Source organism: Phyllostomus discolor, chromosome 2 (assembly GCF_004126475.2).
Source record: "Phyllostomus discolor isolate MPI-MPIP mPhyDis1 chromosome 2, mPhyDis1.pri.v3, whole genome shotgun sequence".
Taxonomy (NCBI): Eukaryota; Metazoa; Chordata; class Mammalia; order Chiroptera; family Phyllostomidae; genus Phyllostomus; species Phyllostomus discolor.
In genome coordinates this window covers 2,831,970-2,859,151 of record NC_040904.2, presented here as the reverse complement: position 1 = coordinate 2,859,151, position 27,182 = coordinate 2,831,970, and the positions used below count along the sequence as shown (strand labels likewise).

Sequence of the window (27,182 nt, the reverse complement as noted above, 5' to 3'; positions counted from 1 at the left end):
TCTGGTCGGACAGGTTGGCGGGGAGGGGAGGGAGCCGCTGAGGGGCTGCTCCCCAGTGAAAGCGAGCCCCTTGGGGCCCTGTGTTCCCCAGGCCCCCACTGGAGCAGCCCCCTCTGGGGACGCATCGGGACAGCAGAACAGGCTCCGTTACTGGACTTCAGAGCTGGGACGCCCTGCCGCGCCCCCTAGTGGTGTGTGCCGGACGCAGGCTTGGACTTAGGACGCTTAGTTCTGAATACGCTCCTTTCAGCATTGGGTGGTTTCACATAAGTAACTATCGAGTCCCTCTGCGACTGTTTCTGGTTATTCCAGTACATGCATTGTAGAGATTGGCGGAGAGGGGCACCCAAACTGGGGAGACTTTTTTTTTATGTTATCTTCTGTTACCGTGTATCCCTCTTATGCCCCGCCCCCTGCCAGCACCACGCCGTAGTGCATTCATGTAGTTCACGTGCATGAGTCCGTTTTCCTTTCCGCCCCCCCGCCCCGCCACACTGGTGAGATTTTCACGTGAGATCTTCCTGCACAGGCTCAAGCCGGAATCCTAGGTTGTTTTTCCTTGTTGTTGTTTCTCTGTCTTGGGGAAGGAGGGTGTTTTTTCTTTCTCTTCGGGCATCTGACTCAAAGCCCCGAAGACAGGGAGTTTCGAGGCTGCCATGGGCCCGTCCCTGCTTTGTTCCCTGCCCCCTGCCCCCTGTCCCCTGGCTGCTGAAGCTTCCGCTGGACCTGTGCTGTGAGGGCTGGGAGGAAGGGATTCCTAGACGGGTTCCAGCCTGGACGCCGGTGGCTTTGTTTCTCCGTTTTGGGCAAAAGCCTTATCCACTGTCCACCGTCTGGGCCCAGCGGGGTCTCCTGGGAGTCCGGGTCCCGGGAGGGGCTCCCATCAGGGCTGCACCCACTGGCCAGTGCTGGACGCCCTCTGGGCCGTTGCACCGCACCCAGGCCTGCCGCCTGGCCGGCGGGGACCATGCTGTCACACCTCGCCTGCATCTGCCCACCCTCCTCTCTCCCCAGACTCTGCACATAGGGAGCTCCCGCCTGGCCCCCCCGAACCCCGACAAGCAGTTTCTGATCTCTCCGCCCGCCTCGCCACCCGTTGGCTGGAAACAAGTGGAAGATGCCACGCCCGTCATAAACTACGACCTCTTGTGCGCGATCTCCAAGCTCGGGCCAGGTAAGCGTGGCTCCCCAGTGCGGGGGGGGGGGGGGGGGGGGCGGCGGGGCAGCAGACGTGGAGAGACGGCTCCTGAAGGCCCCGGGTGCAGATGCTTGCCCGCACTAGGGCCCTGTGGTCCCCCCACGGTCCTCCCCGAGGTCCCCCCGTGGTCCCCCCAGCCCCGTGTGATTGCTGCAAATGTGGATATCCTCCGGCCGTGTCTTCTGTTTCCATGGAACTTGTGCCGGGGCGTGTACGCCGGCCTCTGGCCTCGGTCCTCAAGGAGGTGTGCAGCAGGGACTGGGGTCGGTTTGTGGGGACCGGGCACCACGAGACTCCGCCCCCTCGCCCGCTGGGCACAGCCTGTGTGGGTGGCCCGAGGCCCCAGGCCCTGTCACCCTGAGTGGGGATGAGCAGCTGGACTGTGGAAAAGGAAAACAGACCCCCCCCACCTTCAGGAGTGTTTGGGGAGGGTCCTTCCGTCCTGGACGTGATTACTCACCTGCCCCCCACCGTGTTGAGGGAGGGCAGAACCATGGATTGGGGTGCAGAGGGAACCCAGCCCACCCCCTCGGGGTTCCCCGGGCCACTCCCCTGCTGAGTGCACCGGAGATTAAAGGAGAGGTTGCAGGCACTCCGGCCTCGGGCTCCTCCCCCAGGAAATGGGCCCTATTACCCGGCGGCAGTGTGAGCGAGCGGCCCTGAGCCCGTCCCACAGAAAGCAGCGGTCCAGCCGGGCCTGGCCCGCAGGCCACGCTCCGTCCACGCCTGAGAGAAACTGCAGTGGCTGTGGCCCCTGTCCTGCGTGACGGGGGCTGGGTGAAGAAGGGGGTGGGGAGTCTCGGGGTGAAGAGGTGTGAGCCCCCCTCCCGCCCGGTCCCTGCAGCACGTGGGCTCCAGCTGAGACCGGCCGATCCCTACTCCCCCTCGCCCGGCCACTGGATGCTCCTCTGGGTGGAGGGCGTTAGCTTCTTGGGCCGTCAGCAGCTTCCTGCTGAAAGGACCCCATTTCCGGAAATGCTGCCCGGATGGGAACTTCCTCCGGGGTGGAGAGCAAGGCTCACCTTCCTCCTGCCCATCGTGGGGGGGGTGCAAAGGTCAACGTGGACGCGGCCAGTCTGAGGAAGCACGCGCTCCTCCTGGCTGCTCCGGCCAAGGCGAGCAGTGGAGTGGAGGGTGGGCGTCCCGGGGCCCCAAGCTGGGAGACGGGCAGGCCGCCCCAGGGGCAGGGAGCGAGGCTGGAGAAGGTCCCCGCACGCCCTGGGGCCTGCCGCTGCTCTGCACGAGGCTCGTTTGAGAAGCTGCTTTGGAACAAAGAGATCCCAAAACCCGTTCACCCTGAGTTTACCTAACAGCGAGCACAAATAATACAGTTCCTGCTCCAGCCGCGTTTTGCAGGCCCCACGATGGCGGGGGACTCTGCAGGTGGCGTCCTGCGCCCGCCCTTCCCGGGCTGTGACTGGTGATGGGAGGCTGGGAGGGTTTGTAAAGAGCTTCCCGGCCCAGGTGCCCCAGGGTCCAGCCGACCGCCCACCTCCCCTCTCTCCCGAGAGGGCCGGGGCCCTTTTCAAATGCAGTTACGGTGACACCCGTCTCACCGGTGCCGTCCAGAAAAGCGTCCCCCCCCTTTTTAGGACAGAAGCGCCTTCCTCGTGGACACAGCACCCCGGGCAGGGGCAGCAGGAGACCCTGCTTCCTGCTCTGGCCGCCCCAGGCACCGCAGCCCAGGGCGTGTCCGGCCGTGTCCCTCAGCCCCACGGCCCGTGCCCCCCACCCCCGGGCCTTCCCTGTGCGCGCCCGCTGGGCGGCTTCCCCCCCCCCCCCGCCCGAGTCACCGAGCGGCCCTTCCTTTCCCTCCCCAGGGGAGAAGTACGAGCTGCACGCGGCCACGGACACCACGCCGAGCGTGGTGGTGCACGTGTGCGAGAGCGACCAGGAGGACGAGGAGGTGGAGAGGACGAAGAGGCCCAAGCCCAAGATCATCCAGACCCGCCGGCCGGAGTACACGCCCCTGCACTTGAGCTGAGCGGGCCCCTGGCCGAAGCACCCCAAGCCCCACTCGCGGGGAGGAATCTTTGGCTGTGGGAGCGGCCGGCCACCACTTTGGAGGGGCAGCCACGATCGCGGTGGCGGGAACGCCAGCTCCCGCCGCTCAGAGGAGGATCAAGGCTTTGTCCCCCGGCCCTGACACTGCGCACGGATGCCGCGGCCCCGGGGTGTCGCGGGCCGGCCGCTGAGTGCGGGGTGACCGCACGCGGACGTTAAGGAGAAAACCCGATGACCATGGCGTCCTGGACCTGTGCTTCCCTGCCGGGGCCGGCGTTTGCCGAGGGCAGGCTGGTCAGAGGGGGCCCCCAGGCCGTTCCCACACAGCCCTCCGGGCAGCCCCTCCCCTGCTGCGAGGCGCCCGCGGCCACACCGAGGCCGAGGCTGGAAGGCTGGGGGAACCACGGGCCGTGTGGGTGTCCAGTGACGTCTGGTGTTGCTCCCCCGAGTCCCGGTGCCGGTGCATGTGTGTTCCCGACTCCCCAGACTAACCCTCGTCCATAGGTAGAGTTTCGCCCTCGTCATGTCGCATGTTTTGGGAGGATAGGAAGGCGCCTGGAAGCTCGCACCTCTGCAGACACACGGCTCCTGGTGGGGAGTCCTGCCCGGAACGCGTCACCCGGCCCCCGCCCTGTATGTCGCCCGCCCGTGCTTTCACAGGAGGGGAGGGGGCCCTCGGGAGCTCCCAGGCCGGGCCCCTGCTCACCCGGTTCAGAGGGTTTTGCTGCCGGCTTGTCGTGGGGGAGGAGTTCCCGCCTCGGCGTCCTGGGGCGCCATCGGCCTCATGTGTGCCTCACACGTGGGGGTCCACGACGGATGAGTCCCAGCCAAAACCTTTCCTGGGGATGCTTGGTTGAAAGAGTTGATTTTTTTTTTTCACCCACCAAAGCACCAAGATAAACGTGTAAATAAAGCCGATGCGTGTATTCCGACCTGCTGTGCACTTGGGCGAACAAACGTGGCGGTGGGGGGGTAGTATGAGATGGAGCAGCCCACCTGTGACCGTGTGTTGTGGAGCACGCCGTTACAACGTGGGGCGGGACTCGAGTTCCAAGCATGTGCGGTGGACAGTGGGCGGGCAGTGACATGAGAGGGACGCAGTGCCTTCCCCGTCCACTCCTGATGGAGTCGTCACCCTCGTCAGTGTCTGTGGATTTTTCTAGTTGTTGTGTAAGCGTCTGGTCAACAGGTATTATGTTTTGGCCTTAAGAAAATACCGTAACCAAGTTTGTCATTTTGAAATACCTAATGCCGAGTTAACAGTGCATGCTTTGGGAAATTAGGAGACGGTTCCCCTGGAGAAGCGAGTAAATTCGACTGTTCACATCAGGAAATTGACGGAATGTTCTCAAAGCCCTGCCTACAGTTCTCGGTGGGGGCGGGGCGGGGCGGGGCAGCCCTCGGCGTGTTCCTAGGTAAGTGCTTTCAAACCGGAGAGGCTGACCTCAGAATATGTTTTTTAACCGAGTTCTATAATAAATCCACATGATATGCTCTTTATGGAAAAGCTGCCTGGTCGTCCCTTTATTTCTACTGGTCAGTCGGCGAACCCTTCGGAACCCGCAGTCTCGGGACACGCCCCTTCACCCCTTTGAGTTTAGAAGCTCCCGCGTCCTCGCTCCGGCTCACAGAGGGTGGGCCTGGCCGACGGCACATCACGAACGCAGGAAAGGGGACGATGGGTGAAACAGACGGAAGCGTCTCTTCTGTCTGGGCAGATGACAGGAGAGGACGGCCCTCTGAGCACCAGTGTGATGGCCCGTTTGAAAAGTCCTCTCGTCGGTTAGGAGGTGCCCGTGGGAGACACTACATGGCAAAGGCCAGTTACCTTCCCACCGTCCACCTGGACGTGTCCGTCCAGATCTCAGGCAGCCTTTTGCCGGAGACTCTTCCGACCATCGGGAGGGGAGCTTTCTGTGCCCACCAAGGCCTGCCCAGCCTGGATGTCCTTGACGGGGTGAGAGGTCGGTCACTGAGAAGGAACAGCTCGTGCACCTCGGGGTCTTAACCCACACGCCTTAAGGCAGCTGGAGCAGTAAGAAGGGGGAGAGGGGGGGAGGGAGCTGGGGCAGGACAGCGGACAGAAGTCACGGACCGGAGGGCGAGCAGCGGCAGGAAGGGCCAGGGCGCGGGTCCGTGTCTGGGTTGGGGGGGCTCCATACCATCAGCAGCAAGGATGCAGTAGCGGCGCAACAGGCTTGGCGGCCCCCAGCCCGCCAAACCCCACGCCGCACACGGCAGCGCCGCGTCACGCGGAGAGCGCGCCTTCCTGACGCTGACTCCGTGCTTTCAAACTCGGGATAAACTCTTCCAACCCCGGGAAACAGACACAAGTCAGGACCACGTCCCAGGGCAAAGGGCCTGGCGAGGGTCTGACGCCGCAACGGCCTCCGTGAGGCAGCGTGGCGCACAGGCAGGCCCCCGGCAGCCCGCGCGGCCGTGAGCAGCGTCCTGACGTGGCGCTTCTCTGCAAGACCCTGGCTGTGTCCGTGACGCTTTGTCGATGCTGAGAATGCACTCGGCTCCCGTTTCTTCCAAGTGTGACGTGTGACTAATCTTTACGCGCTCAGAACCCACATCTGCTCTTTCGAGAAGGACACACACCCACGTGTGATCGGTGGCGAGTGAAACCGATGGCAGCCTCATGACGCCAGAGCCAGCCCACGCTGCCGGGTGACCTCGCACCCGAGCGGCGTTCCGGGCCAGAAAAGCGCGTGTGCAGTGGGGCGTGTGCAGTGAGTGAGCTCCTGGGAAAAGAAAGGACGAGAAAAACCCCACTTTCCACACGGCCAGCTTCATTTCTGGATCTTCTAGAACAGGTTTCCTGCGAATCTCCACACACACACACAAATGCACACCGCTGTTTGTTACAGAAGTACATCCGGAAGCTCTGTGGCACCACCACCAACACCATTCTCAGGACCGGCTCCTGCCACTCGGGCGTGGCGATGCTTCCCAAGTGTAACGTTTTTCACGTGGTTTTGGTATCGCCCCAGTTGCCACATGACTGCTTTTCACTGAGCTCATTTGAATGGGGGGTTTTCATAAGGGAGAACCAGCGGCGGTTTCGGTGGGGGGGTCTCCGTGTGGCCGGTGGTTTTTGAGATCGGGAAGAATTTGCTTTGCAGAGGTCCTGGTGGACAGGTGTGCAGAAACTTCCTGGAAATCTCCTCATGTGGAATAATCAGCACGGGGCAGGGGATGTCACACAGATGAGCCACACACTCATGACGTGACATGCAGGCGTGCAGCCACAGGCAGCGCTGCCGTGGAGGGAGCTGTGATGGGGGACGGTGCCCCCTGCTGCCCTGCAGGGTGTCGGGGCCGAACCTGTGGGCCAGGTGAGCTGCCGGCCTGCCCAAAGGCCCCTGGTTGGCCACCAGACAGACCAGCCAGGGTGGACGCAGCGTGGTGGGGCCTGGAGCCCACCCAGGGGGACTGCGCTCAGGAGGAGGAAAGGGTCCAGGTCCAGGCACATTCCTGGGACCCCCTGAAGGGAAGAAGTGGGGAGGATGTGAATGCTACAGCCTGCCTGGGGGGTCTTCAGAGACAAGGGGGGCACAAGAGAAGGGGCAGCCCAGGCCCCGCCCCGTGCACCTAGGCACCTCCCCACTCCTAACTGTGTCCTCCCCAGGTGGGTGCGTGCACATCTGCTCCGGGGGCCTGGCCCGGGGAGCCCCTGCCCCTGCACTCTGCCACCCACCCCCAACAATGTGGGCTGGGGCACAGAGGATGGCCCGCAGGCTCCAGCTCAGCCCGCCTCCTCCTAGTGAGGGTCCTGACCCCTGGGAACAGCTGGGGATCCTAGGGAGGTGAGGTGAGGGGTCCAGGTGTGGCTGCCTGCGGCCAAGGCCAGCAGCGCCCCCTGCTGCCGGTAATGTGCTTTGCACACCGGAGAGGACTGCAGAGACTGGTCTGGGCTGGAGGGGGTTCTGAGGGGGACGCAGGGAGGTGACCCAGGCGGGTCCTGCGAGGCCATGGGGGAGCTCTGCAGGTGGGCGTTCCTGGTCTGGAGAGACAGGTCCTTTGTGTCCAGTGAGTTCCCTGAGCTCGAGGCCGTCCGGCGGGGTTAGAGGATGAGGTCGATGAGGACGGGCTGTGAGTTCGGGTAGAGGGGCCCTGAGACCCCCACGCCACCCCCCAGGGGGGCCCCACGCACCCGCCCTTGAGTGTGAGCAGGACCTGTGACTACAACGGGACATCGCTCCTGACTGTGTTTCTCCAGAAAAATCGATTTTGCAAATAGAATTCAGTTGCCTTTGAGTTCACCGAGAGGCTTGCCCGGCTGGACCTGACCTCATTGGGAGAGCCATGGACGGAGACCCGGGGCCGCAGGAGGGCTCCCCAGTGGGCCGGGAAGAGGGGAGCTGCCAGGCTGGGAGAGGAGGGGCCTGTGGGCAGCTTCTGGGAGCTGAGGGCAGTCCCCAGCCTCCTGGGAAAGGGGACCTCACAACCCCACCCACAACCGCAAGGACATCCATGCCGCTGTCAGCCTCGGGAGTTGGGCGGAGCACCCTGACGGGCCCCTGTGAGACCACAGCTCCGGCTGACCCCGCCACGCCGGGTGGGCACACCAGGAGGGAGACGCTGAGCCAGGGACCCTTGGGCCCACACCCAGCCCCCCGCCCCGCAGAAACCGTGATGGGGGCATGCGTGCTGTTCTGGACGTCCGTGTTGGTGACAACTGGCTGCACAGAAGCAGAAAATCAGTCCAGGCACTGAGAGCGACACGGAGCGGCTCTGGTCTCCCGCCCACCTACAGCAGCTGCTCCTGTGGGAGAGGGGGTGGGGCCCTTTTTCTCTCCGCCTTGCTCCCGGCGGTAACTTTAATTAGTGCAGAGAACCTTGGCTCAGGGTCCTCCTCTCGGTGGCGACCCCCCCGTTCTGTGGGACTTGGGACAGCCCTCCCACCCTCAGCTCTGCGGTGGGCAAGGGCAGGCCCAGCCCCCACAGCCGGGCGGCTGCCGGCACTCACGCCCGTCGGGCCTGCCCTGGCTGAAGCGGGAGACCCCGGTGGCAGCCAGAACCGGTCCCGTAGCTTTGGGCCAAGTGTGGCTGACTGTGGAGCGAAGTCCCCCAAAGGGTCACCTCCCTCCTCTGGGACCTGCAAATAGTTCAGGCTGGTGTCCCCAAGCCTTGGGAAACTGAACTAAAAGTCCGCTACCTGGGACGCTCCCCGCACTGGTTCACCCGGAGCCAGTGGGCACTGTTCAAGCTCCCCCAGGATGGGGCCCGAGTGGAAACCCGCTGCAGAAGGCAGGACGGGGCAGCGGGGGTGGTGGGGCTGGTCTCTGGTGAATTCCTAGGAAGACCAGAGGGGGCCCTTTGAAACGTTGTGCGGGGAGGGAGAGCGAAGCTTGGGGTGTCGGAAGACCCTCCGGCGGCCTCGCAGAGGGCGGGCAGCAGAGGAGCGAGGCCGGGAGACCAGGTCAGAGGCTGTGAGGCCATGCAGGTGAGCAGGGGTGGGGCCCGCAGGCCCGGGAGGGAGGGGAACAGTCTGAGGAGGATTAAAGAGGGGTTCGCCCTCGTCCCCCATCACCCAAGGTCGCCCCTTGTCACTTCCCTCTGCTCTTAGGCTTCTGCCGTCCGCGAGTGGGTCTCCAGAACAGCGGCGTTAGAGTTCACGCCGGACGTGAGGCCGACACCCCCTCATGAAGAGGCAGGAACACCCAGATGCCACACACAGCTGCCTGCTTCTGGCTGAGGACGCCGAAGGCACCCCCAACATCCCCCGATCAGAAGACACAGCTCTGGAGTCCCCCCTCCCCCACCCTCCAGCCTCCCAGTCTCGGCGCACGGCACAGACTCCCCACGTCGGCTCAGGGCAACCCGGGCTGACCTTGATTTCTTGCTCCACCCCCTGGGCTCGGCCGCGTTATCCACAGGCATCCAGGCACCTCCCGTCTGCTGGCTGCTCTCTCTCTCCTCGGCACCCAGCCTCGTCCCGCCCCGTCTCACCTCGAGTGGGCCCCATGAGAGCTGGCCTCACTCCCTCACTCACCTCGCCCGGCGCACGGCCGGGCTGGTTCCCCCTTGACCTCCACTGCCCGGCGGTTCCCAGGGGCCTGAAGGGTCTTGTCAGCGGCTGCAATTCACCCTCCCGGAGCCCCGGTGATTACCCGTCATGACAGATCCCACGCTGACAAGGGGCTGGTGAAGCACAGAGGGCGCTGGTCTCTGAGCGAGAGCTCCTGTGGGAAGAAGAGAAACCCGTGGCCCCGTTCCTCAGAGGACCTGCGGGTCCGTCTGTCCTCCGACACACGGGGCCCAGCGTTGACCGCAGGATGCTCGTGAATTCTCCTGGGCTGTTACGTGTTATTTTTTTTAAAAGATTTTATTTATTTATTTTTAGAGAGGGAAGGGAGGGAGATAGAGAGAGAGAGAGAAACACCAATGTGCGGTTGCTGGGGGTCATGGCCTGCAACCCAGGCATGTGCCCTGACTGGGAATTGAACCTGCGACACTTTGGTTTGCAGCCCACGCTCAATCCACTGATCTACACCAGCCAGGGCTTGTTACATATTCTTACAGGGGCGTGTGTGTGTGTGTGTACGTGTGCAAATACACACATGGTTTTCAAAGCTAGAGAAAAATAGAGAATAATGTCATGAACCCCAGTGTATCACAACTTTGCATTCTGCGATATATGTATTTGATAAATCCACATAAACACTGTAGGTAGAACGTGAGACCCTCTACCTCCCCCCTTGATTCTCTTTCCCTTCCTCTCTCTCCAGGGGGAACCGCTGCCTGAAACCAGGGTTCGCGATCTGGTGCGCGCCTGCGCATCCAGATGCACCTTGCAAGTCTGTGTGCAGACCCGGGTTTTTGTCTCGCCGGTGACGAATCGGTATATTTGCGGTATTCTTTGGCAAATGGCCTAATTAAATCCAACGTTATTTTTGTATTTATCCCTGCGGATACACATTCTGACTCATTCTTCGTGCATTCCTCCCCCCCCCCCCGACCCCCCCCCCCCCACAACACCGAGGTTCGTGATTGAATGGCGCAGGGAAGAACACCAGTGCGGGCAGTGGGCAGTTCGCGTAATTAGAGAAACTGATGGATCCAGGCCCCGCCCCCGACGCCCCCCCCCCCGACGCCCCGCCCTGACGCCCCGCCCCCGCCGTCGTCCCAGAACCTCCTGCTCCGCTTCCCCGAGGAAACGCGTTGCTAGCTTCTCGCCGTCCTCGCTGCCCGTTTCCAGCGGAAGAATCCCAGAGTTCGTGCGGACTCGTGTCTGGCTGATTTCGTTCGACTTCACACTGGAGAGACCCAGCTGTGTTTTCGTGCCCTGGCAGTGTGTGCACTTTACATTCTTCTTTTAACTGACTTTACTTTTTAGAAACGTCTTTGGTTTTCAGAAACATTGAGAGGACAGTGCAGAGAGTCCCCAGATACGCACATCTGGTTCCTTTTAAAAAAAAATGTTTACACATGTTGGGGTGACATCAGTTAATAGGGCCACGTGGGTTCCAGGGCACCTTTCTGTGACACTAGATGGTGGGATGCGGTCTGCCCACCACCCAAGGTCAAACCACTGACCTCCCACCGGGCTTTCCCTGCTGTCAACAGGGCACATTGTTACAATTCATGCGCCAACAGTGACTCCTTAGTAACAAAGTCCATCGTTTGTTTTGATTTTCTTGGGCTCTCCTTAACGCCCCCGCTGTTCTGCTCCAGGGTCCCACCTGACACTCAGCTGTCACGTGGAGGAGTTGGCGTCCACCCCAGCTGGAGTCTGCAGGGCCAGCGGGCTGCTGCGGGCCCAGGAAGGAGCACCTGCGTCCCCCTCTGAAGACCGTCCGGCGGGAGAAACCTCTCACTCGGGGAGAGTCGGCCTCCATTCTGCTCAGGGTTTCAGCTGAGGGGGCAAGACCCAGCCACACTGGGTAGGACGATCTGCTTCACTCTGTCTATAGATCCAAACACCAATCTCACCGCAAACAGCCTCCCAGAAACACCCAGAACAACGCTGCAATGAACACCTGGGCGCTGGGCGGCCCGGTCAACACATAAAGTCACCCGTAACGGCGTCGTGCGAATATCAATACTACTGATAAAATACGTTAATTACACCCGTCCACCTCTCGGTGCGACACCATCTGCAGCCGGCCTGGCGTTTCGGGAGCACCTCTGCCTTGGCCACGGCACAGAGTCTGTTGTAGGAAATTGCCTGGTCCGGTTTGCTGCCGGTTTATGCGGCATCTTCGCATCTCTTCTCCAAATTCCTGTGGCCTCGTGGTTTGGCTCTGGCTCCATGAAATGAGTCGAAGGTTGGTGACCACCCATAGTGTCAGATTTTTTTTTCCCCACCTGTTTTAGAATTTTGGTTTTTAGGCTCATTTTGAGTGGGTTTTTTTTAAAGATTTATTTATTTATTTATTTATTTTTAGAGAGGGAAGGGAGGGAGAAAGAGAGAGAGAGAGAGAAACATCCATGTGTGGTTGCTGGGGGTCATGGCCTGCAACCCAGGCATGTGCCCTGACTGGGAATCAAACCTGGGACACTTTGGTTCGCAGGCCGAGCTCAATCCACTGAGCCATGCCAGCTGGGGCTTATTGAGTGGGTTTTTGTTTTTTCTTGTCACTCTTCTGCCCACCTACCGCCAGCCCTTCCCTGACCGGCATTTCATGACAGCGTCCCCCTGACCTCTGGGGCTCCGTCCTGGACCAGACGTTGGAGTGGTGTTTTGGGGTGTCTGTCCCCTAGTGAACCTGGGGGCGCCCCTGCCACCGCTGGGCCAGTATGCGACGAGCTTGGTCTTTGGCCAGTGACTGGGTCTCCTACTCCACGTTCCTGGACCCTCATTCCTGTAAGATCTTGGTCTCAGGCAACGAAATGCCACAAATTTTTTTGACGGGGTGGCAGGCTCACACCCTAGTTGCCTGACTTCAAGCAAAGCTCTCGGGTCCCGTCCGCCACCTCCGGTGCTTGGTGTCGGGTGGCCCCACGGCAGCCACCCTGATGCCGATTTCTGACGGAGAGCCCAGGGGCCGGCCTCCGGGCAGGATCCGCTCCGAGTCCACTGAGACCTCTCTCTGGCTTTCCGTCGTCACACTTACCTGTCGTGGCTGTGGCTTTGCCCTGGGGGTGGAAGGCTGGGCCAGAGCGTGAACTCGCCGAGCCGTCTTGTCCAGAGCGCTCTTTCCAGCGGAACGTTCGCATGTTCGGTTCCTGCCTTTGTGCAGGGGCATTAAAGGAGCGATTTCACTGCCTTATACTGACCCGGCGAGTCGCACGGAGCGGCTGCTCCTCCTACTCCCGGAGACAAACGGGCGGAGGAGACATGGAGAGCCCCAGTGCCCCCGCCGAGGTCCGGTGAGTGGAGGTCGGACACCCGCGGAGCCTGGGCCCCCCCCACACGGGGCTCCGGAGTCCCCCCCCCCCGTTTCAGCTGTCGGACCCCTTCTGCTGCCAAGAGAAGCAGAACTCTGAGCAGTCTCGGCGTTCGTCAGAGGCCGTCCCCTGGCCCAAACATCCGGCATCCGCGGCGCCGTGGGCCTGCTGTCATTCCCAGCAGAACGGTCGGGGGGCAAAGGTCGGGCCCGTGCTCACAGCCGTGGGTGACCGTTTGCACGCTGCCACTCACTCACCCCTCGCCTCTCCTTGCCTTCTGGTCCAGCGTCCACGCTCCAGCACCCCATGGAACTCCCCTCCCCTCAGCAAATGTTCCCCAAGCTCTGTCCGGTCAGGGGCCACCAGCTCTGGCCGTCGAAGGCTCCAGAGAGAGGTGACCCCCAAATCACAACCAATGGGTGACCAGTTCTCCCATCAAGAAAGAATCTCTGAGCCCCTTTCTACCTACCCCAGGGCTCCTCGCTGGTCACCATGGAGACCAGAGACGAGTCAGCTCATAGAGCCTGTCGGCCCATGAGCAGAGCCAACGGGGTCACCCTCACCCACACGAGAGACAGGAGGCGAGGTGGGGGGCGGGGGAGGCTGGGGGAGGGGAACAGACCGCTCAGGGACAGACGAGGGGGCTGGGGTAGCCGGGGATCAGCCGGGGACTGCCCGTTTGCTCCCTGGAAAACGCTGCTATGTGTCGGCCTTTGGTGGGGGCTTCTGAAATGAAGAGAGAAGAGTGGTCCTGGGTATACCTGGGGGGGAGGGGCAGGGGGCGTGGCCAAGGGCAACACCCTGGAGCTGTCGGAACCTGCACGGCTCTCCCCACCAGGGAGCCGAGACCACTGCTCCCAGGAAGCCTTGGCCGGGTGTGGTTGGCAGGGTGGGGGTGGGAGGGGGTGGGCGGTCGGAGGCAGAAGGGGGTGGGCAGCCTAGCTCCACCCTGCAAGGGGGGCCAGCTCGGACAGGTGCTCAGTGGGGTGCTCTTCCCCTGCCCCCCAGGAACTCAGTAAAGACTGAATTGGACCGACCAGTCATCAGAGAGCACATTCGAATGTGGAGAGAAATTTTAAGGAGAGAGAGCTAAGTTCGGAGCAGGGCGGTCACCAGAATAAGGACTCCGTCTGAAGATCAAGGCTGCCATCAAAATTTTTCACTGTCCACGAATTTTGCATTCAACAGTATTTTGGAATCTGCCTTTCTAGAACTTTCCAGCCGGGACAGAGGCCCCGAGCAGCCGTGACCCTGCACGGTGACCTTCACGCGCTCCCACAAAGGCTGCCTGTGCCGGCTTCCCAGGCAGGCTTGCCAACGTCCTTCCATCCCGGGGACGCCGGCCGCAGCCGCGCTCCTGTGTTATCAGGAGTTGGAGGTACACCAAAGTCGTATCCCACATGCGTGCGAGACGCCGGGGAGATGCTAATCTCCCTCCGGCCACCCCCCGCCCCCCCCGCTGGCTCTGTGGCCGGCGAGACTCCCAGCACACTGTTACCTCTGTGACTTGAAACCCACAGCGTTTGAAAGGGTTATACAGAGGCCCCGGGTTTTTACTGGACCAGGAGGGTTTTTAAAGCACCCACAAAGACAATGCCTGTATTCAGATGTCAAGCATCGCACGGGCAGATTCAGTGCTGTTTCCTGGCCACGAATGACATTCCAGGCCGAGATTAATTTATCCGTGTTCCCATCAGCACAGCCCTGTGCCGGAACAAAAAGGGGCGGAGAGAGGCAGGGGGTGGGGGGAATCAATGCTGTTATTGCTTTTGGGGGAAGCTTTCTTAATGGGATTTGTGCTCATTTCATAACAAGCTGAAGGCTGAGGTCATGTGTCAAATGCAAGGGCAGCTGTGATGGTCGCTGCTGGCTGCATTGATGTCCTCGGGTGACCCGAGGTTGCCAAGAGTGGGTGCAGACACCCCCAAGACGCGGGCAGAGGCAGCTGCAATGGCCTCTTCGTGGATGGCCCTGCTGCCCACCGGTCGGGCGGCACGAGTCCTGGGACAGGCAGAGTCCGGAGCAGAGGCCTGTAGGACTGATGCCATCGAGCTGGCCGTGTTTTACGGAGAGGAGAGTCTGGCCACCACGAGTCACCCAGCACGCCGGGTGCTCGCGAGGCTCCTGAGTTGCCAACCAAATGCTCACCCTGGGGGGCGGGGGGAGGGAGCCGTGGGTTTTCTCGGATTCCAAGGGAGAACCCTGAAGACCTAAGAGCCCTCCGTCTGAAAGGGTACACAGAGCAGACACGGCCGACACAAGCCAGGAGCACTGGCCGCACGACAAATTACCTGGGGGGCAGACGGGACGAACAGCCGGATGAGGGCTCTGCGGAAAGCGGGCCTGGGAGGGGAGGGCCCAGAACAGAGGTGGCCGGCTCCGTCCCTATGGAACGGACGGCGGCTGGGCATCCAGGGAGCGGGCAGCTCGCGGCCCGCAGGGAGCGTGCGGTAGGCAGCGTTTTTGCGGGAAGACGCCGATGCCCCCAGCTCCTGCCGTGTGTGGCTGTGCCGAAGGCGCATCCAGTCTCCCGCACACTTGGGTTCTGCGAAGGAAGCCGGAAATCTAGAAGTGTAGCGTGCGAGCACTCGGCTTTCTCCTCTTAACACCCAATCCAGAGCTCTTGGGGAACAGCAGCCCTCCTGGGGGCGTGCAGCCAGGGGAGGGCCGGTGTCCTCTGGGGAGACCCGCTGGTGTGCGGGCAGCGGAGTTGGGGAGAGATGAGCCCCGTCTCTCGTGGGCATGTGCCGAGGCTCGCAGCTCGTGGGTGTTACAGTGTTTTAAGACCCGTCACTCTCGTGGCCTGGGGAGGGGGAGAACGAGAGCCGGGGCGGAGAAGCAAGGAGAAGAAGAGAGCGCTCCCAGTTCCCCGGGGCGGCGAAGCACTCTCTCTCTCAGCGGCACACGGCTCGTCGGCACAAACAGGACACAGGAAAGCAACGGGATCACCATACAACAACTCGTCCCGCGTGGGCTGGAGAGGGCCGGGAAGAGAAGCAGGTAACTCGTCCGTCCGCTCGCAGTGTCCGGGTGACAGGTGACAGGTGCGCCAGGTGGGCAGGTGCTGGCCCACCCCACGCAGGGGCGTCTCCGCAGCCGGTCCGGGGCCTCAGGCACATCCGCCCGGCCCGAGAGCTGGCCCCGGAAGGGCCACGCCTGTTTTCACGGGACAAACCTCTGCACATTCTGCTGCTTGAATTCCTTTCCCCTCCTGGCAGCGTCCTTGGGAAAGACGGGCAAAAGGCCCTACATGCAGGAGCATGACCTTGAGAAGGGAGAGTCCAGGGAATTCTCAGATGAACTTGACGTACCTTCTCCTAAACATCAAAGCAGACAGCATCCCTGGGAAAACAAGGAGAGCAGACCAGCCTAAGTGAGAACGCAAGTCTTTCGGAAGCCCCCCCCGCTGACAGATGATGGTAACATCACCGAGTGGTCCCCTGCATGTGAGCCGATGCATAGCTCCCCGGGTGCACCACACGGGGCCTCGTGTCGTGACAGTGTGGGGGGACCCCGAGCCATTGCAGACGGCTGGGTGCGAGTCATCTTGATGGCTATGTGTGATCTTCTGCCACGCAGCACGGTGTTCTGTCAGGGGACCGCCGTTTCACCGGTTTCCTGTTCCAAGACTTGAGGCTCTGCTTATGTGAGTGAAACTGTGGAGAACTCCCCGCGGTTCGGGTCCTCCCCACAGAGAGCATCCCACCCAGGACGACTGCACCACCCAGCTGGGGACATCTCAGCACTTTTCAGGGCGGCTGGGAGGGGGTGTGCTGGAAGCACCCATGGCCCAGGGCAGAGCAGGCCACCCTAAGAGGGCGGGAAGGCCCACCAGACGGACCCCTCTGGGCCGAGGCCTCTGGAGAAGTGATGGGCCAGGGAAGATGCGGGGACCCCAGGAAGGGTCTGCTTGCCCTGGTCCGGACCACCTGCTCTGCCACCTGCCTGCGGACAGCAGGCCTGGACCTTATTCCCAGCGCTTTGAAGGGGCAGTCATTCGGGAGTTGTCCGGTCTCACTCTCGCTTCCTAGGCTTGGGGGGGCCCCTGCTGTGGCATCTGCCCCAGGCCACCAGGCCCAGCCCCACGGTCTGCACCCAGTCCCCGCCAGTCTGGCCCACAGCTGCGGCCCAGCTCAGGACCCACACCAGCTCAGAGGGTGCTCAGTAAATGCCCAACAGATGCGGGGCCATGACCCGGGTGTGGGCGTGGCTAGGAGAAGTCCACCGGGGCTTGGAGGGGACCGCGGGGGTGGTGTGAGGCTGTTCCCAGGGGTGTTAGTCTGGGCGCTTGGCCGAGGGCAGGGGCTCCGGGTCGGCCTTTCCATTAGCAACAGCAGCGTCTGGCCTCCGAACCCCAAACACCTGTAAGAGGGTGGGTCTGTCGGTGGCAGTTTTAATAGGGGCTTTGGGCGAGCCCTTAGCCCACCCGCCCTGATCCAAAGCACTCACTGGGGCATCGAGATGCTGGGGGGAGGGGGAAGCAGGGGAGCCAGGCCAGCCTGGGGTCGCCTGGGACGCGCCGGAGGGGGGGGGGGGCGGGGCGGGGCGGGGCCTCGGTTGGCTGGGAAAGCCCCTCCCACCCCGCGGCGCGCACTTAGCCGCGGAGGGCGCAGCCGGGCCACCGCAGTCGGTGCCCTGCGCTCCACCCGCACGGACGCAGCTGCGCTCCCGGCTCCCTCGCCGCCCCAGACCCGGTAAGTCGGGGGTTCCTGCCTCCAGGCTCCTCGCGCAAGTGCGGGGGCCCCAGTCGGCGCCTCTAGGTGACTCCAGGGCCCCGGTCTGAGTCCGGAGCGCGCCCTGGGCGCCCCCAGGCAGGAGGCGGGCGCGGCGACCCTGTGGCGGGAGAGCGCCTCCTTAGGACTCCCTTGCTCGTCCTCTCCGCTTGGAGAAGGCCAGCACGGAAACGCGGCTCGCCGCCCCGTGCGGACCGCGTTTTCCCAGCGTCGTTCAATTACAGGCGTTCTTGTAGGACGCCTGGGAAGTGCCTACCAGCATCCAAAGAAAACTAAATCCGCCCACAAGTCCAGGCGCCCCCGCCCCTGGTTTCCGCGGCTTCGAGCTCAGGCAATGCACACCGTCCTCAAAGGGAACATTTATCCATTTATCTATCATCTACTTATCTATCTATTCATTCATTTACTTGTGTTTGATCAGAAAGGTTCTGGGGTCTCGGCACCCCCCCCCACTGGGAAATGCATGGGACACGGAGAGGGCTGTGGGTGTCCGCTCTGGACCGCAGTAACTGGGGAAAAGGTGGGGCTCGGGAAGAAAGTCGGGGCAGCAGCAGCTGGTGCAGGTGTGAGCTCGCCCCACACCCCACACTCCACGCCCCACACCCCCCGGGGTTCCGGATCTGCCGCAGTGAGCTCCCTGGAGCCCGGATTTAGGTTAGGAGGGGCTTCCCAGCTCCATCCACGGAGGGCCTTGCCGGTCACCACGCTGTCACCCACAGACTCGGCGGTGGGAGCTCCGGGTGGCCACACCGCCACTGCTCTGACTCTGTGTGATGGACGCTGCAGCCGCCCTGGCTCTGGTCCCCGCATTTCCGATGACGGGGCAGGAGCCTCCTGCCAGCCTTTCTCTCGCTTCCCAGCCGAGGCGAGCTGGGATGGGCTGGGGGGAACGCTCTCTTGCTGGGTCTTGCTCTGGACGGGTTGTTAGAAAGTGGCTGGTTTGAAAACAAAGTGCGTTCCAAGGGACGCACCAGAGGGCCGCCCCCCCGTCCCTCCGGTCTCGGCAGGGAGAGCTGGGAGACCGTTTCCCAGTGGTGGCGTCCGTCCAGTAGTTGAGTGGGACATCTGTTCACTCAGGCGTCCCTGCATGCACCCCTGCGTCCTATCAACAGCCCCCCTCTCACAGCCCCTGCCCAGGGCTCCGGCCATGAGCAGACCCCGCTCCGGCCTGCGGGCCACGAGGACCAGCACAGCCGAGGGCCCCGCCCTCAGGAGCAAGCGTGCGTTTCGGTGGGGAAGACAGACACCGAACGAGGAACATAACGTGCAAGAACACTGAAGTATCTCGGCATGGGGTGGGTAGTGTGGGCAAAAGGGAGCGAGGCGTGGGTGCCCCCTGGGGAGGGGGACGGAAACCATGCTGCGGAGCTGGGATGGCCGGCCGCCCTGGCCTGCTTGAGGGACAGGGAGGGTGTGGAGACACTCAGAACAGGATACACTTAATATACAATATAATATACTCATATACACGTACTACGCAAAGCAAATAATGCGGATACAGTAACAACAGAAATACAAGTCATTTCAGTTTTCTTACATGAAAACATGCTCCGCGGATGGAGGTTGTCATCAGGTTCCACGCCCCTCCCCCATGTCTTTCCGGAGCGTGTTGGTGCTTTATTACCTGCTCCCAGGTTGCACTCGCCTGGAGCCTGGCCCTTTCTGACTCGGCGAACCCCCGCTGCCACCTCCCAGGCGGGCGTGGGAGAGGGGACGAGGGGAGCCACGCCTCTGACCTCGCTGGGCTCCTGGGAGGAGAGGCCCAGACAACCCCGCAGGCTGCCGTGACCCAGTCAGTGTGGGGGCTGACAGACAGGGGGCGCTGCGTGTCCAAGAGGCTCGGGGACACCAGGGCGGGTTCACGGAGTGGGCTTCCAGAGGATTCTGACAAGCAAGTGTGGTGCTCACACCTGTGTTGCAGAGAAAGCAGCGAACACAAGAGGCAAGGAAGTGGGGGCTGGCGGCATGCCCCCCAGAACCTGGTGGTGCAGTCGGGGGAGATTCCATCCGTCCCTGTTTCGGGGGAGGGCCAGAGGCTCCCCGACTTATTTTAATTTGCTGAGAGTGAGATTCCATCTGCCTTCCTTCCATGTGACTTCAGCCACCCCCAGAGCCGTGGAGTCTTCCTGTGACCCCTCCTCCGTGCCCAAACGCCCCTCCTTGCTCTGGGTGGTGTGTGACCGGGCCCCTCTCCCCAGCGTGCTGTTCCCATTCCCACCTGTCACACCCCAAGCCCCCCTCTCATCACCCTGGGGAGGTCTGGGAAGCTCCCGGCCCTACGACCAGACTCAAGAGCCACAGCCCAGGCCCAGCAGGGAGGTGGCAGGAAGCCCATCGAGATCCACAGGGACAGTCACAGGCGGTGCCTGTGCAGGTTCCATCCAGATTCCTGAGACCCGGCCCCGTGGTGACTCCCTGCCTCCGGGGGGGGGGGGGGGGGGGGGGGCGGGTCACGTGGGAAGCCGGCCGCCTGCCTGGAAGGGTCCGGGGGCCCTGCTGGCTCCTCTCCTGCCAGGAGGCAAACGTGCCTCCAGAATTTGGACACAGTGTTGCAACAATGATGCAAACAGTTGACAGCCGCTCCTGAGGAACGCTGGCTCCTGGAATTCTCGCCCCCGTGAGCTCACGGTCTCCCAAATCAGGCTTCTCTGTAATGGTGTCACCCCGGGCCCGCTTCCTGAAGCCAGCCAGGCCTCCTGCTGGTTTGCAGACCCGGTGCTCTTTCAAGAAAACACTCGAGGAATGCTGTGAAGAATGACCGGCACGTTCGCCTAGATAAGCAGCTGAGGTCCCGGGGAGAGCGTGCGTGTGCTTCAGCTGGGACTGAGCAGGCTTCACTCAGGTCCCTGAGCTCTGAGTCGGACCTGCCCCCTCCCCTGCTCCGTCCCCAGGGCCTGGCCCTCTCAGGGCAGAGCTTGGAGTCAGCCGCAGGGGCCTGGCCCGCCCGGCCAATGCTTAGGAAAGCATGGAAGCTGGTAATGCTGGGAAGCCAGCTCCGAGAGCTTACAGGCTGCTGCCAGCGCTGACAGACACGGAGCTGGAGGGAACATGGGGGGGCGGGGGGGACGCAGAGGGCTGGTATGTGCCGGGACAGCGTGCCATCCGGTCGGTGGGGGGCCTTACGGAGGGAGCCCAGGGGGTGGGGGGCGGCTAGCTGCCAGCCCAGCTCAGCACCCAGGGCCTTGTCCGGAGTGGTCGCGGCAGCTCTGGGTCTGAGCTCCAAGGATGTCAGCGCGGTCCGAGCGTCATCGAACCGGCTGTGTTTGGAGGCAGGGCCCGCTGGTTCCACTGCCCCGGCCGCCTGGCCCCTGCGTCGCTGTGCACCGTGCGAAAGCTGTGGGTGTCCCCCACGGGGGAGGAGGGTGTCCCCCACGGGGGAGGATTGCCCTGGCAACTCTCCCTCCAAAGCCGGTCCTCCTTCAGGTGGACGCAGTTTTACTCGATAGAACTGGCCAGCTCCCCGGTTCCCTGGAGCCTAAGAATCCGTCTCCTCCCTGCCAAGACCCAAACCTCCTTTTCTGTACTACCTCTTCACGCTTTAGACGCCTTTTTGGTAACAGACACGACCTTGGGCGGGTCCGCTCGCCCCCACGGAGCCCAGGTGTCCGTAAGCTGAGACCCACCGTTAGGTCGGTTGCCGTCCAGGTTCACGTGAGTCCACGTTGGAAACGGCGGCCACTGGGCGGTGATTTGTCGTGACCGTGGAAGTGAACTTGGAGCCCAGGACGTCCACCCCCAGTGGGGTCTGTGTCGTGAGTGGGTTTGGTCAAACGCACCCTGAGACTCACGGCACCAACCACCACTCGGCCCGGCACCACGCGACCCGGCACTCGGAGGGCCCTGGCGCACGCAGAGGGCCTTTGGCCAAAGCGACACAGTAAATCAAAGTACAGGAAGAGCCAGACATTTCCCTAACACCTCGAGCTGTTACTGGAAAGGCCGCTGACTCACTCACTGCACCTTCCTGGCCCGGCCTGGAGCTCTGCCAGGCCTGCGTGGGGTCAGACGCCGGCGTGAGCGGGGGCGGTGGGGCAGCGGGGCGGCAGCAAAGGGGCCCCCTCTGCAGGTTCCCTTCGGGTGACACCGGGGACGCGGGAGCCCAGGGGAGAACATCTGACAGCCAGGTGGGAGTGGGAAAGTAGGCTGTGAAACCCCACGTCTCTGCGTGTAAACACTAGTTCCCCAGTGCCTGGCCGCGCAGAAGGCTGACGGGTCAGCCTCTTCGGGCCTCGCGTCAGAGCCCGGTGGTCTCGGTCTTGGCTGCACGTCAGGGCCACCTGGGGAGCTTTTAAAAGTCCCAAAGCCGGCCCTGGCCGGTGGCTCCGTGGGTTGGACCGCCACGCCAAGCCCCATGCACCCGGAAGGTCGCAGGTCCCATCCCTGGCTGGGGCACGACCCAGGCTACAGTTTCAGCCTCAGGTAGAGGTGTGGACGGGGGTCACGGTGTGGACGGGAGGCCACCGATAGTTATTTCTCATGTTGGTGCTCCCCCCCCACCCTGGCCAATAAACACGTCCTCAGGTGAGGTTTAAAAAAGAAGTCCCGGCACCAGATAGGAGCCCTGACCGAGGACATCCCCTCTTTGGAGGTAAAATTCAAGCATCGTTTTTTAAAAACTTCCCAGGTGGTTCTAATAAGTCACCCAGGGGGGTCCCCAGTGGGAGCGGCACCTGGGAGCTTGTTAGGAGCCCGACTTCTCCGGCCCCAGGCCTTCCCCGTCGGAAACCCCGGGGGTGCAGCCGGCCGGCTGCCTGCCTTTTCGGGCAGTGACTCCAGAGCCTGAGCACACGGCCTCGGAGGAAGGCTGGAGGCCCGCGGCCTGGCGGGCATCCAGGGTGGATGTTTCTGGTTGCTTCCTCTGGGCACAGAAAAGCCCATCTGGTCTGGAGTGACAGGCCCCGGGGGACTGAGCAGCACGCAGCAGTTGCAGAGTCGCTTTGAACTTGACGTGGGCTGGGACCCAGCGCACCTTGGGCAGCAGCCGCTGGAAGCCCGCTCACGTGGTGGGGAAGCGATAAGGCCGGTCCAGCGGGGGCGGGGGGCGAACGCCGGCCCACCGCGGCCCCTGGGGGTCTGGGGAGGAAAGGATATCACCAGCTCCAGGCCGTGTTGTTCTGGGCAGCGTTGATGAGCTCCTGAGTGGTTTCCCGTCATTTGAACAGAAAATATTGGACGTCAGGTCTGGAAATTCGGAGTGATTTCCAGCAGCCCGGCCGCCCCAGGTCTGAGCTTTTAAGGAAAGCACTTGTTACCCAGCGATTCCTGCCCGGCTCCTGGTCAGAGAGGGGTCGGATGCTGGTTTTGTGGAAGAGTCTCGCAGCTCACCCCCCCACCCCCGGTCCCAGATCTCCGGGCACGGGCTCGAACGCCCCGGAGGTGTCAGTGTCGGGGAAGGCCCAGGACACGCGTGTCTCTCGTGTTAGCCGTGTCACCACGAGGTACAACAGAGCCCCAGAGGTCAGCTGCGGAAGAGCCGAACCCCGAGCCCCACCCCCCCAAAGCCCCGGGCGGCTGCTTCCTAAGGAGGTGGAAACACCCACACCCCTCACGCCCGGGACACCAAGTACGCACGCTGTGTGCCCCACACACTCGGTCAGCCACTCCGGGACCTGGAGGGTGACCCGCAGCCCAAGGGTCAGTGGCCTTTCTCACTTCCCGAAGGGGGAAAGACAGGCCTGGGCTGGCCTGAGGAAGCAGACTGGGGTCGTGGGGGCAGGAGGGGGGGGGATGCGGGGGCCTGGATCCAAGGCCGGGAGGAGGTGTGATTCTGACGTCTGAGTGCCCCCTGCCTCCCTGCCCCCCTCATGGATCTGGGAGAGTGGTTCCAGCCGGGAGATGGCGGCCATCACTTTGGAAAAGGGCCGTCGCTGTAGCGCTGGAAGCAGCCGAGGCATCTGCTAATTGGAGAAGCCTGCCAGGAAGCGTCGGCCCGGAGCGCCAGGGGGCAGTGAGGGCTTTGCAGACAGCCCGGTGCTGCCGTGTGCCAGGGGGGCCGTGGGGCCGTGGGCAGCGGACGGAGGCAGTGGCCGGGCTGAAGCCGGCAGGGGGAGCGCGGCGGCCCCCAGCGCGTGGTGTGGGTGCTGCTAGCCCGCCCCCGCGGCGCCGGAGGAAGCTTCGGGGAAGAGGTGAGAGTCCGGCTGAGTTTCCAGGGGTGGCTGGGCACCATGCAGGGGAGTCCCACCCTGGCTGGAGACGTGCAGAGACCCGGCGACAAGTTCAGGGTCGCAGAGGCGGCGAGCCAGGTGGGAGCGTGGGGTCTGGGAAAGTCATGTCAGGGGGGTAAGACAGAGAGCAGGACAGGGGGGAGGATGGGGGGAAGAAGGATGGGGGGTGGGGACAGGGAGCAGGACAGGGGGGAGAACAAGGGGAGGAGAGGGGGCAGGACAGGGAGCAGGACAGGGGGGAGGATGGGGGGAGGAAGGATGAGGGGTGGGGACAAGGGGGAGGATGGGGGGAGGACGGGGGGGTAAGACAGGAAGCAGGACAGGAGGGAGGATGGGGGTGGGGACAGGGAGCAAGATGGGGGAAGGAGAGGGAGCAGGGCAGAGGGGAGGATGGGGGGAGGACGTGGGGGGAGGACGGGGGGAGGACAGCGAGCGGGACAGGGAACCGCGCCCCCTCCCAGGGCTGCCCGGGGTCACCAAGCTGACAGCAGTATCCTTCTCCCTAACGGCCGGGAGGCCCCGGGCAGGCTGGGGCTGCCGGGACTGGCTTTGTGGTGTGGCTGGCCCCAGCACGCGGGTGGTGACACAGCTCACCAGGTGTGGAGCAGGCTCCGTCCACGAGGAGGGGCGGGTGGGGACGGCAGAAGGTGAATGAGCCCTTGGAAGGTCCCTGGACACTGGTGCTCGCTGGGCACCTGGGGTGGTGGCCACGTGGGGGACCCCGGAGGAGCAGGTGCGGCGAACAGGGAGAGGCCCGCGTGGGAGGGAGGAGGGTGGGCAATGGATTCCCCCCGGGGATGGCGGAGGAAGAGGGCGGGGCCAGGGGCCGCGTCTCCGCCTGGCACCGTGTGCCGTAACCCTCTGAAGGGGAAGCCCGCTCCACAAAGAATTAGCGCTGGTCCAATCCGGGGGTTTCGGAGGCTGACATCCATGATCGTGACACAGCCGCGGTGCCAGCCCGTCCGCCCTGCGGAAGCCTGAGCCCCGCCCCCCGCCCCCCAGCCCCCCACATGCGCACAACGCGCAGGGCACATGGGCGTTTCTCCTCCTATGGCATTTCTGCCAGAAACCGTGCCCCCCAGCGCCCCTCCCCCGTGGTTGCAGCAGCCACCCAGGGAGTTTCACTGAGCTGTGTGGGGGGCCCTGAGAAGTAACACAGACCGTTAGTGTGGGACTCGCCCTGAGCGCCCCCTTCTGGGCTGAGTCTGGAGTGCGCGCCCCTGGGCTTGGCCCAGGGGGCTCTGTGTCTCAGCGGGAAGTGAGGGCAGACACCAGACTTCTCCCAAACAAACAAACAAGAACACAAACTGCTTTAGCTCATCGGTGCCTGCAGGGCCCCTCCCCCAGGTGAGGGTTTCAGAGGGGCCCATGTCACAGCTCCAAGGCGTATTACGTGGGCAGTCGGGGACAGTGACCTCCAGATTAAAGTGACGGGGAAACCATCACCTTCTGTGCAGCTCATGTGGGGCATTCAGGGGGGGGCGGGGGGGGGGCCGTGCAGAGAGGGGCAGCAAGCACCAGCCGGGACACAGCCCCTTAGCACGGAGCTGGAGGAGAGCCGTCACCGCACCACCTCCGAGGCCGCCATGTGGGGGAGTGGGGCGGGGTGTCCACTCAGGGTGTGGTGCTCCTGGTGGCACGACCTCCCAGGGGGCCCCGCAGCACCTCAGTCTGACCATTGGCCCAGCACCGGCTGTGCGAGATGTGGAACCTCCCCAGGTCCCCAGGGGGCCGTCGGCCACCCTGCGTGTGGGGGGTTGGTGGCGCAGCAGTGTCCGGCTCCGGGGGATGGGCACAGAGAAGCCGTGGGCACCGCCGTGGGCCCCCTGTGACAGGGAAGGACGGGAATGCAGGAGGGACAAGGGATGCCGGGGGGCTCGGCGCCCCAATCCCCCTCACACAGAGCGTGTCCGCCAGCTCAGGCCACCGTCACAAAACGCCACAGGCGGGGGACGCCACCACGCACATGTGTTTCCTCACAGCCTCGGAGGCTGACAGGCCAAGGCCAAGGTTCCTGCAGGGTGGGGTTGCCGCCCCGGCTTGTCAGACGGCCGCCGCCTCCCGGTGTCCTCATCTGTCCTCCTCTTCTCGTGAAGCCACCATCCAGTGGGTCAGGGCCCCGCCCTTGGGACCTCCTGCGACCTTAATGACCTCCCTCGGACCCCGCCCCGAGGTGCGGTCACTTTGAGGGGGAGGGCTTCAACAGAGGAGGGGGGGAGGGACACAGGTGGGTCCTTCGTGGGGGAATAAAAAGGCAGGCGTGCGACAAGGTGTGTGTTAAAGGGGCGGTTCTGGCGGTCCCCTGTGGGGGTCGGCGGTGGGGCTGGTGAGTGGGAACGAGAGGCGATCAATGTATCAGGTGATCGATCGAGTGAGGCCATTGTGCAGACCCAGGGCGGCGCCCGGTGTGGCCCGGGGGTGTCCTGAGCCCCCTCGCCCCTGGGATTCTACAAACGGCGTGCGTTCATGGGCGTGGAGCGCGGTGCACATGCTGATTCCCGGCTGCGCTTCCCCTGCAGGCGGCTCGCCCCGGAAGGCCCCCCTCCCACCGTGGACACCCCGTGTGCAGGATGGCCCTGCCCAACACCACGGCGGTGACGGCGGCGACGACGCCCTTCCTGACCGCGCTGTGGCGGGAGGCGGCCCACCAGGGCGGCAACGTGTCGGGCCCGGCCCGCCGGGCCCTCGGGGACGCCCACGGCGGCATGGAGGCGCTCTACGTGCTCATGGTGCTCGGCTTCTTCGGCTTCTTCACCCTGGGCATCATGCTCAGCTACATCCGCTCCAAGAAGCTGGAGCACTCGCACGACCCCTTCAACGTGTACATCGAGTCCGACGCCTGGCAGCAGAAGGACAAGGCGTACTTCCAGGCCCGCGTCCTGGAGAGCTGCCGGGCCTGCTACGTCATCGAGAACCAGCTGGCCGTGGAGCGGCCCGAGGCGGGCCTTCCCGAGGCGAAGCCCCCGTCCTGACCCCCGGCCGGCGGACTCGGGGCCCCGTCTGATCGTCCTGACCCTCTGCCCCCGCACACGCTTGACTGCAAGGACACACTTTTCTGCTGTTGCATCGGTGAGGGGTGTATTAGCAGCACCGTTTCTCTAAGAGCACATTCCTTCCGTCCTAGACCGTCAGCTGTTGCCCAGGAACTGTCCCTGAACGGTGGGGGGGGGGCCTCGGAGAATGAGGGCTGTAGTTCCCAGACTCCCTTGCAGCTAGCAGGCCGTGTGATGACGCTTTGGCCAGCGGAAGTGGGAGTGATGAGAGCACTTTCTGCGTGATTCTTGGAAAGGAAAGGACGTGCCCTCTCTTTCCCTTTCCCGTGTCCCGGTGGCTGGGTCGGGGGTGAGCGGTGGGCCAGCTGTCACTCTGGAAACGGACAGTGTGTGCACAGACCGCAGACTCTGGGGCCCCCGGCAGCCCCGTGAGGCAGGCCCCCCGGCCTTCCTGGACGCCCGCCAGCTCAGGCTTCGTAGGGAAAAGAAACTAACTCCAATCTCCCTTAAGCCACGGTTATTTTGGTTTATGTTAGAGAAGCAGAATCTGTATTGTAACGAGTACACCCATCTTACAAGACTGCGATGCAGGAGGAAAAAAAAAAGGCCCACTTCAGAACGTACACCAGGCAGAAGGTACTCAGTTATCACGGCAGGAGGGAAGGGGCCCCGCCCCCTGGAGCCCTGGGGGAGGGGGGTGGGGGTGGGCATGTGCCACCACGGAGCACTGAGGTGGCGGGGCCTTTTGAGC

General features: G+C 63.3%; 2 protein-coding genes across 3 annotated transcripts in view; both read left to right on the top strand.

Annotated features, from left to right (window-relative positions):
- Nucleotides 1–3,419, top strand: part of RCAN1 (regulator of calcineurin 1) — a 55,164-nt gene extending 51,745 nt beyond the window's left edge. For both annotated transcript variants that reach the window (XM_028503952.2, XM_028503953.2), the window contains exons 3-4: nt 1,015–1,174; nt 3,019–3,419. In XM_028503952.2, coding sequence (XP_028359753.1) covers nt 1,015–1,174; nt 3,019–3,182 — 324 coding nt within the window. In that variant the 3' untranslated portion in view covers nt 3,183–3,419. The remainder of the gene's footprint in view (nt 1–1,014; nt 1,175–3,018) is intronic.
- Nucleotides 3,420–26,005: 22,586 nt separating this feature from the next.
- Nucleotides 26,006–26,439, top strand: KCNE1 (potassium voltage-gated channel subfamily E regulatory subunit 1). The gene has a single exon (XM_028503975.2). It carries the CDS (start codon nt 26,009–26,011, stop codon nt 26,408–26,410), a length of 402 nt encoding a protein of 133 aa, XP_028359776.1. The 5' UTR covers nt 26,006–26,008; the 3' UTR covers nt 26,411–26,439.
- Nucleotides 26,440–27,182: the final 743 nt, after the last annotated feature.